Source organism: Aquarana catesbeiana, linkage group LG04 (assembly GCF_042186555.1).
Source record: "Aquarana catesbeiana isolate 2022-GZ linkage group LG04, ASM4218655v1, whole genome shotgun sequence".
Lineage (NCBI taxonomy): Eukaryota > Metazoa > Chordata > Amphibia > Anura > Ranidae > Aquarana > Aquarana catesbeiana.
This window is the reverse complement of record NC_133327.1, coordinates 210663019-210676087: the sequence shown is the minus strand read 5'-3', so window position 1 is coordinate 210676087 and position 13069 is coordinate 210663019. Positions and strand designations below refer to the sequence as shown.

General features: G+C 37.4%; 1 protein-coding gene across 3 annotated transcripts in view; it reads left to right on the top strand.

The window, feature by feature from the left end:
* SI (sucrase-isomaltase) overlaps nucleotides 1–13069 on the top strand; it is a 470126-nt gene that overhangs the window by 212061 nt on the left and 244996 nt on the right. For all 3 annotated transcript variants that reach the window (XM_073626133.1, XM_073626134.1, XM_073626135.1), the window contains 5 exons: nucleotides 1947–2101; nucleotides 7339–7507; nucleotides 9441–9537; nucleotides 12137–12249; nucleotides 12348–12473. In XM_073626133.1, coding sequence (XP_073482234.1) covers nucleotides 1947–2101; nucleotides 7339–7507; nucleotides 9441–9537; nucleotides 12137–12249; nucleotides 12348–12473 — 660 coding nt within the window. The remainder of the gene's footprint in view (nucleotides 1–1946; nucleotides 2102–7338; nucleotides 7508–9440; nucleotides 9538–12136; nucleotides 12250–12347; nucleotides 12474–13069) is intronic.

The window sequence follows — 13069 nt, the reverse complement described above, 5'->3', positions numbered from 1 at the left end:
TCCCCTGGGCCATCAGGGGTGTATTATGAGTCCGATACTCATGTGAGTGGTGTTAGCCTGTTCATGCTGCATATAGATTATTGCCGGGTAACACATTTTAGCCATGGTTATCATTGTCAGTAGTATCAGATGAAATGATCTGCCATTCCCGCATGAGGGGAAGGCCATCCTTTATGTTGGATATCTGATGCGTAATACCATCTTTTGTTATCTTTTGTTTGATATATCCAACGGTATGTGATGTGATGGTTGTTTAAGGGCTTCATAATGGTGGCTAATTGTCGTCTTTGCTGCATGGTGAAGGCCGACAGGTGAGCATAAATGGAAAGATCTTGCAGATCCGCTGGTAAAGAATCTCAATTTCTAGTTGCTGCCATAAATTGATCCTTAATGTGATAAAAATGGATCCTGACAATAGTATCCCTGGGTAGGTGTGCCGCAGTATGTTTGGGCTTTGGTAACCTGTGGATACAGTCCCCAATAAGTTCTTCTTGGGGTACATCTGGAAGAACTGTTGTCAGTATTTGTATGAAGTGGGTTTTTAGATCTGGAGGTTTAACTGTCTCAGGGATCCCCCTTATTTTGACGTTGTTCCTCCTGGACCTGTCTTCTAAATTTGCCAATTTAAGTTTCATCTGCAGCATGTCGTCTTCCCTGTCATTGTGGGCGTCTACTAAATCATTAAAGGTACATGCAAACTCACCCATTTTCGTTTCAACGTGGGATATTCTTTTATTCACCGTGGAGATTTCTGATTTAAATTGCCTGGTTAATGCTTGGATGTCTGCGTGTAACGTGGATCTTAGGGATATCAGCATGTCTTTAAGAGTGGTGTCCATTATTGGTGTATTAGCAGTGGGGAAGTCAGTTATAGAATCCTGTAATTCCCTAGTATCATCTTGGGAAGAATGCAGGCTTACCTCCTCCTCCTCTTCTTCCTCAGTGTAATCCAATTTCTGTTTGCTTTTGGCTGGGCTAGATGAGGCTGAAGGAGGTGGCGAGTAGTTCTCTTTCCCTGGTGTACCGTAGGAGCGGCCTGAGCATCTCGCTTGTGCAGTGCTGCTTTGTGAGTGAGAGCCTCATATGCCTTTCCCCTGCTTGCCGCCGCCATCTTGCTCTGGAAACCGGCGCTGCCACATGAAGTAATCAGGCAGTTTGTTCAGATATAGTTCTTCTTTTCTCTTCCTGGAAGACATTCTGAGGGATCTCCCAGCTGATCTGCACTGTCTGTTCTAACAAACGAGGCTTCTAGTCGCTGTATTTTGCTCCTGATGGCCCATGGCAGAGAGGAGCTCTTTCAGTGAGCGTCCATTCACTGCGCCGGCTAGCCACGCCCCCATCGCTGCATTCCTGGAAATTTTTCAGGCTTTACTGTATACTCTTTATTTTGACCTGGTAATCCTGCAAATAATACTTATTGCTCCTGGCTGTAATCGACTGGACATCAACCATGTCTGCTTTTGTTTCTCTCCGTTGTGTAGAGGATGATAAGATTAGAAGTCTGCAGAATAAAAATGAAATTGTTTTGCTTTCTAATTAGCATACAGGAATTAACAATGACACTGTATTTCTAGGAAGATTAACAGACATGTTCTGTACTTGCTGGAAATGTTGTTAGCTTAAAAAAAGAAAACTAATGTAGCCATCACAGCTGTACTATACCAAAGTAAGAATATATTATCCTTTAAAAACAAGACAACAATCATACTTTTTGTATTTATTTTTTACAAGTTCTTTCTAGGCTCCTGAGAGATTATTCCAAATTGGATTCAATGGATTACTGCATACAGCTGTTCTTTGCACAATATTATAAAATTATTCCACTATGTAACTATATAATTATATATTTAATGGCTCTGAATTGGAAAGATATTATTCATTTGATGCAGATATGTGTCAGGGCATGTCATTAAATTTAACATTGCTTCCTTATCAACTTTTTATAGATCTTTGATCCCAATAACAAAAGATATGAAGTTCCAGTACCACTGATTCTACCTAGCAGTCCAAGTAGTACAGATCAGCGAATGTATGAAGTGGTTGTGGTTAAAGAGAGAAGATTTGGACTTCGCATTATAAGGAAGAGCAATGGTGCTGTCATGTAAGTAAATTGAGTGACCTGCTGGCTAGAACTTTATAAAATGATGTCTTCAGTATATGGTTAGCATACCTGCTTGGTCACATAAGTCCAACTCAAGTCCACTCAATCCAAAGTTCAATCCTGGGCCTCAAGGTCCTCTTCAGGGCCACTAGGGTTGCGAACGTTGTGCTGTTAAGCCCCAAGGTGTAATATATGGAGAATCTAGCCAACCAGCAGAAAACCAGAAAGAGTACCAGATCAGGAGATGAAAACATATACAGGCAAATGGTTCAGGCACATAAAAGACATAAATGTGGTCAAACATGCAAAGAGGCAAGGAAGACAGCAGACAGAAGGCTGGATCCAAATTCAGGCCAAGGTTAAATATCCAGATCAAACCAAACGCTATATAGTCAGGCGTATGTGGAGGCACAGAGTTTCTTTAATTGAAAATTAATGAGGGGCAGGTGTGCAGGCTACAGTGACAGTGTTTCAGTTGCCAAGAACTCTCAATAGATGGTGGAGGAGAGCAACTCCAACAACTCAAAATCTAGCACACAATGTAGCCATGAACAATGTGCAACCCAAGGACAGCCAAGGGCAGATCATTATGTTATAAAATGATAGGAAGAAATGTCTTGTTAGTTATTGCCAAGGAAAAAGTGTTGTCTAGTTGTGTTCTTTAACTGAGTATACTCTTTTTTTAGATCTTGTTAACTAGCAAGTTATTTTGCTCTTCTAAGCTATGTATGTTTTACTTTTTAACCTAACAGAATAATTGGCTTATGTATTGAAAATCAGGGTAACATGGACCTGTTTTTGACGTTTATTTAATACGCTTTTGGAGTTTACTAGTTAGAATATTTACAATTTTCCAGAAATAAAAGTGTTTTCTTAAGTAAATTAATTAAGCTACTATTTTTTGAAGAGGTACAATATTTTAGGGCACCATTAGTAAGCTAGAGGGAATATTTTCAAGCACTTCCTAAGAAGCTCATTTGTGCTTTGAAATCAATTGATTTCTCTACAAAATGTCAGGCTCTCGCTTTCACTCAGATTCAGAACAAAAAGAAATTAGACTTCCATCCAGGGGGATTATTGCTTGTATCATCTGTCCTTTGAGTCTGAAATGTTTGAAACACTTGGATTAGAGATGTTGATAGAAATGCTTAGAGCTGATATACTTTACGAAATAGTCTTTTTAGCACAGTCTAAGCAGCCGAATCATACACGTTATAAGCAACATTTACTTTTGATTCTTTAAATGCCAGTAAGATAGTACAAGATTTGTCTCTAGCTAATCTGCTACCTATCAGTGCTGCCTTGCCTTTTTTTTTCAAATTAGGGCAAAAGCACAGTGTTTTCTTTATTTTCCTATTTTTTAAGGATTAATACAAAATATCTAGACTTTCAATTAGAGAGAGATATGATATGCAAGCAAAAAAGCAAAAAAAAAAACCCAAAAAACTTTTACTTTGTTTTCCCTTAAGAAAGGCCATAATGCTTTGTGACATCGGCATCATGGGTGCCCCCGCGCATCGCGGCGATCGGTGGAGCGGTGTGTCAGCCTGACACACCGCTCCACCGATCTTGGTAAAGAGCCTCCGGTGGAGGCTCTTTACCACGTGATCAGCCGTGTCCAATCATGGCTGATCACGCTGTCAATGGGAAGAGCAGACAGACGCGAGTAGAGGAGAGCGGATCAGTGGTTTATCAGCGCAGCCCCCCCTCAGATCACCACACTGGTCCACCAGGGATCGCCACTAGGACCACCAGGGAAGGGGCAACATGTGGATGGCCAGGTATGTACCCCATGGCCATCCACATGTGCCCAATCTGTGCCAATCAGTGCCCACAAATGGGCACTGATTGGCACCATTATGTTCCAAATCTGTCCAGCAATGCCCCCAATATGTTTTATCAGTGCTACCTGTCATTGCCCATCGGTGCCACCTGTCATTGCCCATCGGTGCCACCTGTCAGTGCTCATTTGTGCCCATCAGTGCCCACCTATCAGTGCCCATCAGTGCCATACATAAGTGCCACCCATAAGTACCCATCAGTGCCACCCATATGTACCAGTCAATGCCACCTACGAGTGCCCATCAGTGCCGCCTATGAGTGCCCATCGGTGCCACCTATGAGTGCCCATCAGTGCCGCATACCAGTGCCACCTATCAGTGCCCATCAGTGCCACCTATCAGTGCCTATCATCAGTGTTCGTCAGTGCCACCTCGTCAGTGCCACCTCATTGGTGCCACCTCATCGATATGTTACAGTCTGATTCCCATTTGTGCACATATAGCAGCTTATCTTGGGGGACCGTACTTGCCAAGTGATTATAAATCCCTGATATAAGACCTCTTGTCCTTGGAATTCTATGTCAGAGAGTTTCATAAAATGAAGGGGAGTCATTATCAGTTGATTTAAAGGGAGTAGTGTAAAAGTGTCTGATTTGAAATAACCTGGAACTATTCCCTATTTGGAATATGATAAGATTAGACATGTGCAGAATGAAAAAAATTGTTTTGTTTCGTTTTGATTCGTTATTTACATAAACTTGTTTAGTTAAATTGGTTTAATCCGTTTAATTCGTTTTCGGAATTAGTTTTCTTTATTCGTATTTGAATCAATTCAAATTCGAATTCGGATTGATTTGAAAAGTTTTCAAATTCAAAGAGTTTTCGAATTTGAATAGTTTTTGAATTCGAACAGTTTTTCACTTTCCAAAGAGAATAAAATAGAAAATAAAGGAATAGAATAGAAAAAATATATAATAATGGAATAGAAAAGAATATAACAGAAAATAAAAGAACATAATAGACTATAATAAAATAGAATAGAATAACATAGAAAGAATATAACCATCTTCTGAAATTTGAAATTGAAATAGAATAAATTTAAGTTTGAATACACAAGAAATAAATAGAATAGAATAAAAATTGAATTAAAAAGATTATAACCATCTTCTGAAATTTTAATAGAAAAGAATATAATAAAAAACAATAGAATAGCATAAAATAGAAATAATATAAACATTTACCAAAATTCAAATAGAATCAATTTGAATTGCATAGAAAAGAATAGAGTAGAATAGAATAGTAAATAACACAATAGTATAGAAAAAAACAACAGAATAGAATGAATATAACCATCTTCCTATTCTAATTGACTCTTTTCTATTCTATTCAAATTGATTCTATTTGAATTTTGGGAAATGGTTATATTCTTTCTTTTTTATTCTTTTTATTCTACTCTATTGTTTTTTTAATTGTATTCTTTTTCTATTTGTTTATTATATTATATTCTTTTCTGTTCTATTTTATTTTCTATTCTATTCTATTTGATTGTTGTTTTTTATTAACATTTTCAAAATTTGAGATTCGAATTTCGGAAGATGGTTATACTATTTCTATTCTATTCTTTTCTGTTGTTTTTTTCTATGCTATTCTGTTATTTTCTATTCTATTCTAATCTATTTTCTATTCTATTCAAATTCAAATTGATTATATTTGAATTTTGGGAAATGGTTATATTCTTTCTATTCTATTCTATTGTTTTGCTTTAATTTTCTTTTTTAGTCTATTATAGTCTATTAGAAGATGGTTATATTCTATGTTATTCTATTCTATTTGCTTCTATTATAATATTGTCTATTCTGTTATTTTTTTTCTAATCTATTTTGTTCTGTTCTACTCTATTATACTCTATTCTTTTATTTTCTGTCATATTCTTTTCTATTCTATTATTTTTTTCTATTCTATTCCTTTATTTTCTATTCTGTTGTATTCTCTTTGGAAATTTGAAAACTATTCAAATTCAAAAACTATTTGAAAACAATTTGAATTCGAACTTGCGTCCGAATGTTTTTTTCGTTATTTCGGATTCGTTTAAATTCGGTACTATTGTAATTCGGATACATCCGAATTTCCAAAAAACAAAAATTTGTCTGAATTTAAATTTGGAACGGAGTGAACCGCACATGTCTATATATACGTTGCCTGAAGGGAGGAGAAGGAAAAAAATGTGGAGATTTCCATAGATATTATTCAAAGCAAGAATGTGATGTTAATAATACCTGACTCCTCATTTTCATTTTTGAATGAGTTAAAAGAAAAGTGAAAACTATTAGCCCTGGTCCACACTGATGCGATTTCTGATGCATTACAGAACACATGGAATTGCACAACAAGTGAAGTAACATACATTTTTTGTGGAGCTCTTTCAAATATATGCAGTGCAGCTGCGATCCTATTTTAATATAGATCCTGTGCGAGTTTGGTTTGATGCAGTGCGATTTAGTGGTCCATAGACTTCAATGAACATGCATCAAAGTCATATCTGAGTTCTTTTTTGATCCGCTTTACAATGCGATTTGTGCTGGTTGTTAGGAGCCAAAATCCGCCAGCATCCTAACAACCAGTGACTCATCCCCGCTGTCAGCTGGATTTCCAGTAATGTGTGAGGTCCCCCCAAAAATCCATACCATACCCTTACCTGAGCATGCAGCTCGGCAGGTGCAAAATGAGATGGGACAAATGAGCGCCCACACAAAGCTGAAACTCGCCGACTGACAGCTGCTTTACCCCCGGCCGCTAGGGTCACCACCATCAGGTGACCTTGCCCCATGACATCAATAGGAAACCCCGCCCCATGATGACACAAGGAGCTGACCTGCTGACAGCAGGGATAGGATGAATCACTGTTAGGATGCTGGTGGGTGTTGGCTCCTTAGCAACTGATGACTTATCCCTGCCCCGGCAGCAGGGATGAGTTGCAGTAGTGAAAATGTGCATACAATCGCATCTGAACCACATCAATTCACAGTATAATTGCCCCTTAAAATCGCACTGGAAACCGGATTGAAATTGCACCGCATCAGTGTGAACCTAGGCTTACTGAACTGGTTGCTCCTCATAATTTTATGTGGAAATAATAACCCAACACCTAGGCAATCACAGAGCATTTTCCTATTTACTTTGCAAAATGGAGAGCCATCTGAAACACTCTTGTAACTTGCAGAGGGATTATGATATAGAAAAACCCCAATACAAACTAACTTTTTGTTGGGAAATGCTGATTTAGGCAGAGCTTTAATAGGAAATGTGCCCTTTGATACAAACGATGGCAGACATCATAGGCAGACTTTCATTCCATAGTTATGTTTTATTGTTATGTTTATTGTTTAGCAAGAGCATTGAAATGCATATGCCTATGATATGTAACACAGAGTGTAATATTCATTTTTTGCTGACCAGCTGGGACTCTGATTTGCCTGGAATGACCTTTGAAGATCAGTTTATTCAGATTTCTACACGACTTCCCTCTGATTATGTCTTTGGACTTGGAGAAACAGAACATAATACATTCCGCCAAGAAATGAAGCGGAGACCTATTGGTCTTTTTGCTAAAGATCAGCCTCCAATAGTAAGTGAATATATTGTGTTGAATCTTCAAAATAGCAGTGCATAACTTTACACTTTGGTGATGAGGAGGAAATAAGGAAACAGATGTAAACATATTATGCCCCATACACACGATCGGACATTGATCGGACATTCCGACAACAGTATTCTAGGATTTTTTCCGACGAATGTTGGCTCGAACTTGTCTTGCATACACACGGTCACACAAAGTTGTCGGAAAATCCAATCGTTCTGAACGTGGTGACGTAAAACATGTACATCGGGACTATAAACGGGGCAGTAGCCAATAGCTTTCGTTTCTTAATTTATTCTGAGCATGCGTGGCACTTTGTGTGTTGGATTTGTGTACACACGATCGGAATTTCCGACAACGGATTTTATGTGTGGGACAATGGATGCATTAGTGTGGCGTATTTTATTTGTGTCCTTTGATGGGTGTTTTTTATATACATATTAAAATACATATTCATTTTTTAAATACATATTCTCCTTTATGCCATTGATAAGATTAAAGGCAAAATACAGTTTTGTTTACAAATGGTGTTTAATTTGTCCTTGCTACAGAAATTATTTTGGAATTTATTGTTGAATAAGAAAACTGCTACCACCAGGGGGTCCTACACGCTTCGATCTATGTAACACCCCCGACCCCAACAGTTTTGTTACGCTTACTCCAATACACAGTCCATAGAAGATAAGCCCACACAGTTCAATCTAGAGAACTGGTATGTTTATTTAATAGTACATAATACAGTAATGTAGAATACTTAAGACATTCTGGATTACTGTATCACGTAAACCTGCACTTAAAGTGTATGTTAAGGCCAAACCTTGTTTTTAAGTTTGGGATATAGTGGGATATAGTGTCAAATTTTTATTGCTGTTGGTGTCCCTATTGGGAAGATATATACTGTCATCTGGAAAGAAAGAGAAAATGCAACATTTTGTTCCCAAAACAGAAGGTAAGGGGAAATCTTCTTAAAAGGACACCTGTTCTGGGGACAGCCATCCAAGAGAGGAATTCCACTCAGTTTGGGACAGCATAGATTTGTTTTCTATGGGCTTTAATGTTATTCAGCTGTTCCCTTCATAGCATCCAATGACAATTTAGAGATGATGCCCCAAAGTCTAACGTCATGCTCATATGATCGCCGTGCAACTTTTCCAGGCACTTTAATCTTATAACACTGGCAGTGATTCACTTGATTATGAAGGACATCATCCATTTAACCCTCAGGAAGTAGGAAGTGACTAGAATGGTATTTTCAGTTTTAGATAAACATCAGCGGGTAAATCTCTGCAATGAAAATCCTTGTAGTGTATTTAAATAACATGGAGATTATTTATATTTTTCTTAACAAAGGTGAAGATAGACTTACAGCACCACATTTAAACAATGTCACCAAATGTTATTTATTTGCATTGAATTCCCAGTGAAATATGGTGAAGTGAAAGTAAGAGTGAAAATGCAATTCACATTGAGTGGTCAGCAAAAGCAGGTTTTATTTAAAATGCACTGATAGTGATATATGATTTCTTGGTATGTTATAGATGTACCAGGGCTGACAATATTGTTACCCCCTTGAAAGGTGTAATTATATACATGCAATCTCATTGAGATTTTTATCTCTGTATTCAATAAAGTTTTGTATTTTATTAGCCAAAACTACAAGGGCGTTTTCATTACCTACTTTTTTCAGGATGTTCTTTACAGCTGATAACTGTTTTTTGATTAGTTCATGTTAGTATACACACTCTCACCTTATTAGTGGCGAGACAGTGAGCACTGAGAATTAGCAACTCCCTTTAACCTTGTGCTGTTGTGATATTTTATTTTTTAGATGTACTGTTTATAAGCTCAAAAAGCAAAACATTTTGGTTATGTTTAATATACAAACAATTGACAAATATATTTAATTTTACTCTTTCTCCAGAATCATCTAAACTCTTATGGTGTTCAACCATTTTATATGGGGCTTGATAACACAGGAAATGCACATGGTGTTTTTCTTTTGAACAGCAATGCTATGGGTAAGTCTGCTTATATAATTTTCACAAAAATACATTGAAGCAAACTGACCCCAATGGTTAAGTGAAAACTTGGAACAAATTAAACGTAAGCTACAGCAGGTTAGGAAATTGATCTATTTCACTCAATGACACATCAGTTTGGAAAGTACCATTACCATGATTTCAAGGGTGGGAGGGAGGTGTGGTAAACTATGCACATGGGCAAGTGTACTGTAGATCAGTGGTTCTCAAGTCTGTCCTCAAGTACCCCCAACAAGCCATCTTTTGGCAATTTCTCTTAGATAAAATAGCTGTCCAAAATACCAAGCCATTGACTCTGATTTAAAGCACCTGTGCAAGATAAAGGAAAACCTGCAAACATGGCCTGTTGGGGGGTACTTGAGGACAGGGTTGAGAACCACTGCTGTAGAACATATGGATGGAGCATATATTAGAGAACCTGAGATTATATTACTACTTGAATTGGCAATCTAATGTGGACCTTTATACGAAATAGCATGGTCCACTTGCTCAGTGTACCTGCTCACTTACTACGGTGGTTAAATAAACTTCAAATATTATAATTACCTTTTCCATATCTTTTGCCCCTAATATTGACATCACTGACCAGATCTTGATGGATGCTGAGTAGCGTAAATACCATGAAAAGAATATTCTGCAATGTTGCATGTCTTCTTGTGAGATTTGGACTACTTGGTATTCCCTGCAATCTTGGAGGGCTGGTTGGTGATGTCATTCCTTGAACTAGGGAAGGGTATATTATCTAATCCTTTCTCCCTATAGTTTTTTTTTATCACTTTACATTTAATGCAGCATCTTAGCAAGGAGGAGTGAAACACGCTAGAAAGCTGGAGCTAGAATTTATGATTTCTTGGCTATTCTTCAGAGAATATGAATGATAACACAAAAACTTTTCTTTCACTCATGGTTAGTGTTTGGCTGAAGCCATTTATTATCAATCAACTGTGTTTACTCTTTTTAAATCATTACATACCCCAGTTCTTAATACCGTGTATTGCCCCCTTTTAACATCAATGACAGCTTGAAGTCTTTTGTGGTATTTGTGGATGAGGCTCTTTATTTTCTCAGATGGTAAAGCTGCCCATTCCTCCTGGCAAAAAGCCTCCAGTTCCTGTAAATTCTTGGGCTGTCTTGCATGAACTGCACGTTTGAGATCTCCCCAGAGCAGCTCAATAATATTGAGGTCAGGAGACTAAGATGGCCACTCCAGAACCTTCACTTTATTCTGCAGTAGCCAATGACAGGTTGACTTGGCCTTGTGTTTTTGATCATTGTCAAAATAATTGGAATGTCCAAGTATGTCCTATGCGCAGCTTCCTGGCTGATGAATGCAAATGTTCCTCCAGTATTTTTTGATAACATACTGCATTCATCTTTCCATCAATTTTGACCAAATTTCCTGTGCCTTTGTAGCTCACACTTCCCCAAAACATCAGCGATCCACCTCCATGGATCCACCTCAGTAGGAATGGTGTACCTTTCATCATAGGCCTTGTTGACTCCTCTCCAAATGTAGCATTTATGGTTGTGGCCAAAAAGCTCAATTTTGGTCTCATCACTCCAAATGACTTTGTGCCAGAAGGTTTGAAGCTTGTCTCTGTGCTGTTTGGTGTATTGTAAGTGGGATACTTTGTGGCATTTGCCTAGTAATGGCTTTCTTCTGGTGACTCGACTATGCAGACCATCTTTCTTCAAGTGCCTCCTTATTGTGCATCTTGAAACAGCCACACCATATATTTTCAGAGAGTCCTGTATTTCACTTGAAGTTATTTGTGGGTTTTTCTTTGCATCCCGAACAATTTTCCTGGCAGTTGTGGCTGAAATTTTAGTTGGTCTACCTGACCGTGGTTTGGTTTCAACAGAACCCCTCATTTTCCACTTCTTGATTAGAGTTTGAACACCGCTGACTGGCATTCTCAATTCCTTGAATATCTTTTTATATCCCTTTCCTGTTTTATAAAGTTCAACTACCTTTCCCGCAGATCCTTTGACAATTCTTTTGCTTTCCCCATGACTCGGAATCCAGAAACGTCAGTGCAGCACTGGATGAACGATGCAAGGGTCTGTCAGGAGTCCAGAAATGTATTGACCTTTTATACACACACACACACTAATTATAAGCAGACAGATCACAGGTGAGGCTGGTTACCTTTAATAGCCATTCAAACCCCTTTGTGTCAACTTGTGTGCATGTTATCAGGCTAAAATTTACCAGGGTATGTAAACTTTTGATCAGGGCTATTTGGGTAGTTTCTGTTGCCATTATGATTTAAAAAGAGTAAACACAGTTGACTGATAATAAATGGCTTCAGCCAGACACTAACACCGTGAGTGAAAGAAATGTTTTTGTGTTATCATTCATACTCTTTAAAAAATGGCCAAGAAATCATAAATTCTGCCAGGGTATGTAAACTTATGAGCACAGTTGTGTGTATGTATATATGTGTGTATATGTGTATATATATATATATATATATATATATATATATATATATATATATATATATATATATATAATATATTTTTTTTCAGTATTACTAATTTCATGAATCTGTAACATTTATCTTTTTACTGTAAGATTTGACACTACAGGAAACACCTGCTCTAACATACCGCACTATTGGAGGTATTTTAGACTTTTATGTAGTCTTGGGTCCCAAACCAGAAGATGTTGTCCAACAATACACGGCAGTAAGTAGCCTTTCATTTTGGCCAGAATAGTTGAGTAAATATAAATTAACTTCTATACCGTAATTTTTTTTTTTGTTTTTGTTTTTTGATTTTCTTAGCTTGTTGGACGCCCAGTAATGCCATCCTACTGGGCTCTTGGATTCCAGCTTTGTCGTTATGGATACAAGAATGATGCAGAAATTGCTGATATATATGAAAATATGAAACGGGCAAAAATTCCCTATGTAGGTGCAGAATTTACACATTAGCAAGCAGTCTGACCTGTTTTTCTATTTTTCCAAAAACATTTAAGTTTCAGTCAACCGAAAATGAATAATTTGGTTTTTGGTAAATTTTGAAGAGTTAGACCACTGTAAGAGTAATGAACATGGGCAGATACAATCAATATGTCATGTTTACATTTTCTGGTGCAGCTGGCCAGTTTTGAAAAAAAAGCATCAGTTTGTCTGGCTCTAATAACAAAATTGCACGTCCTATCTAACTAGATAATACCAAGTGCCCAAAAATATAGTTGAAACTCTGCTGAAACCTACATTTTACAGCAATTACAAGTCTAAAATATAAAAGAATAATAGGAACACTCATAACTCTAAAATTGATAGAAGAAAGTCAGTAACTGAGACAGGAAATGGGAAGTTAGCAAATAACTGCCCACTGACATCTACCTACAACTGAAATATCACATCTGGGTGCAATGACCCAACACAATATATTCAGTATTCTCTACACAAAATATATCTTACAAGTGCTACAAATGTTATTGAAATATATTGTCCTGGTGCTTGAGCTTTCAGGCAGCACTACCTCATATGTTCTCTCG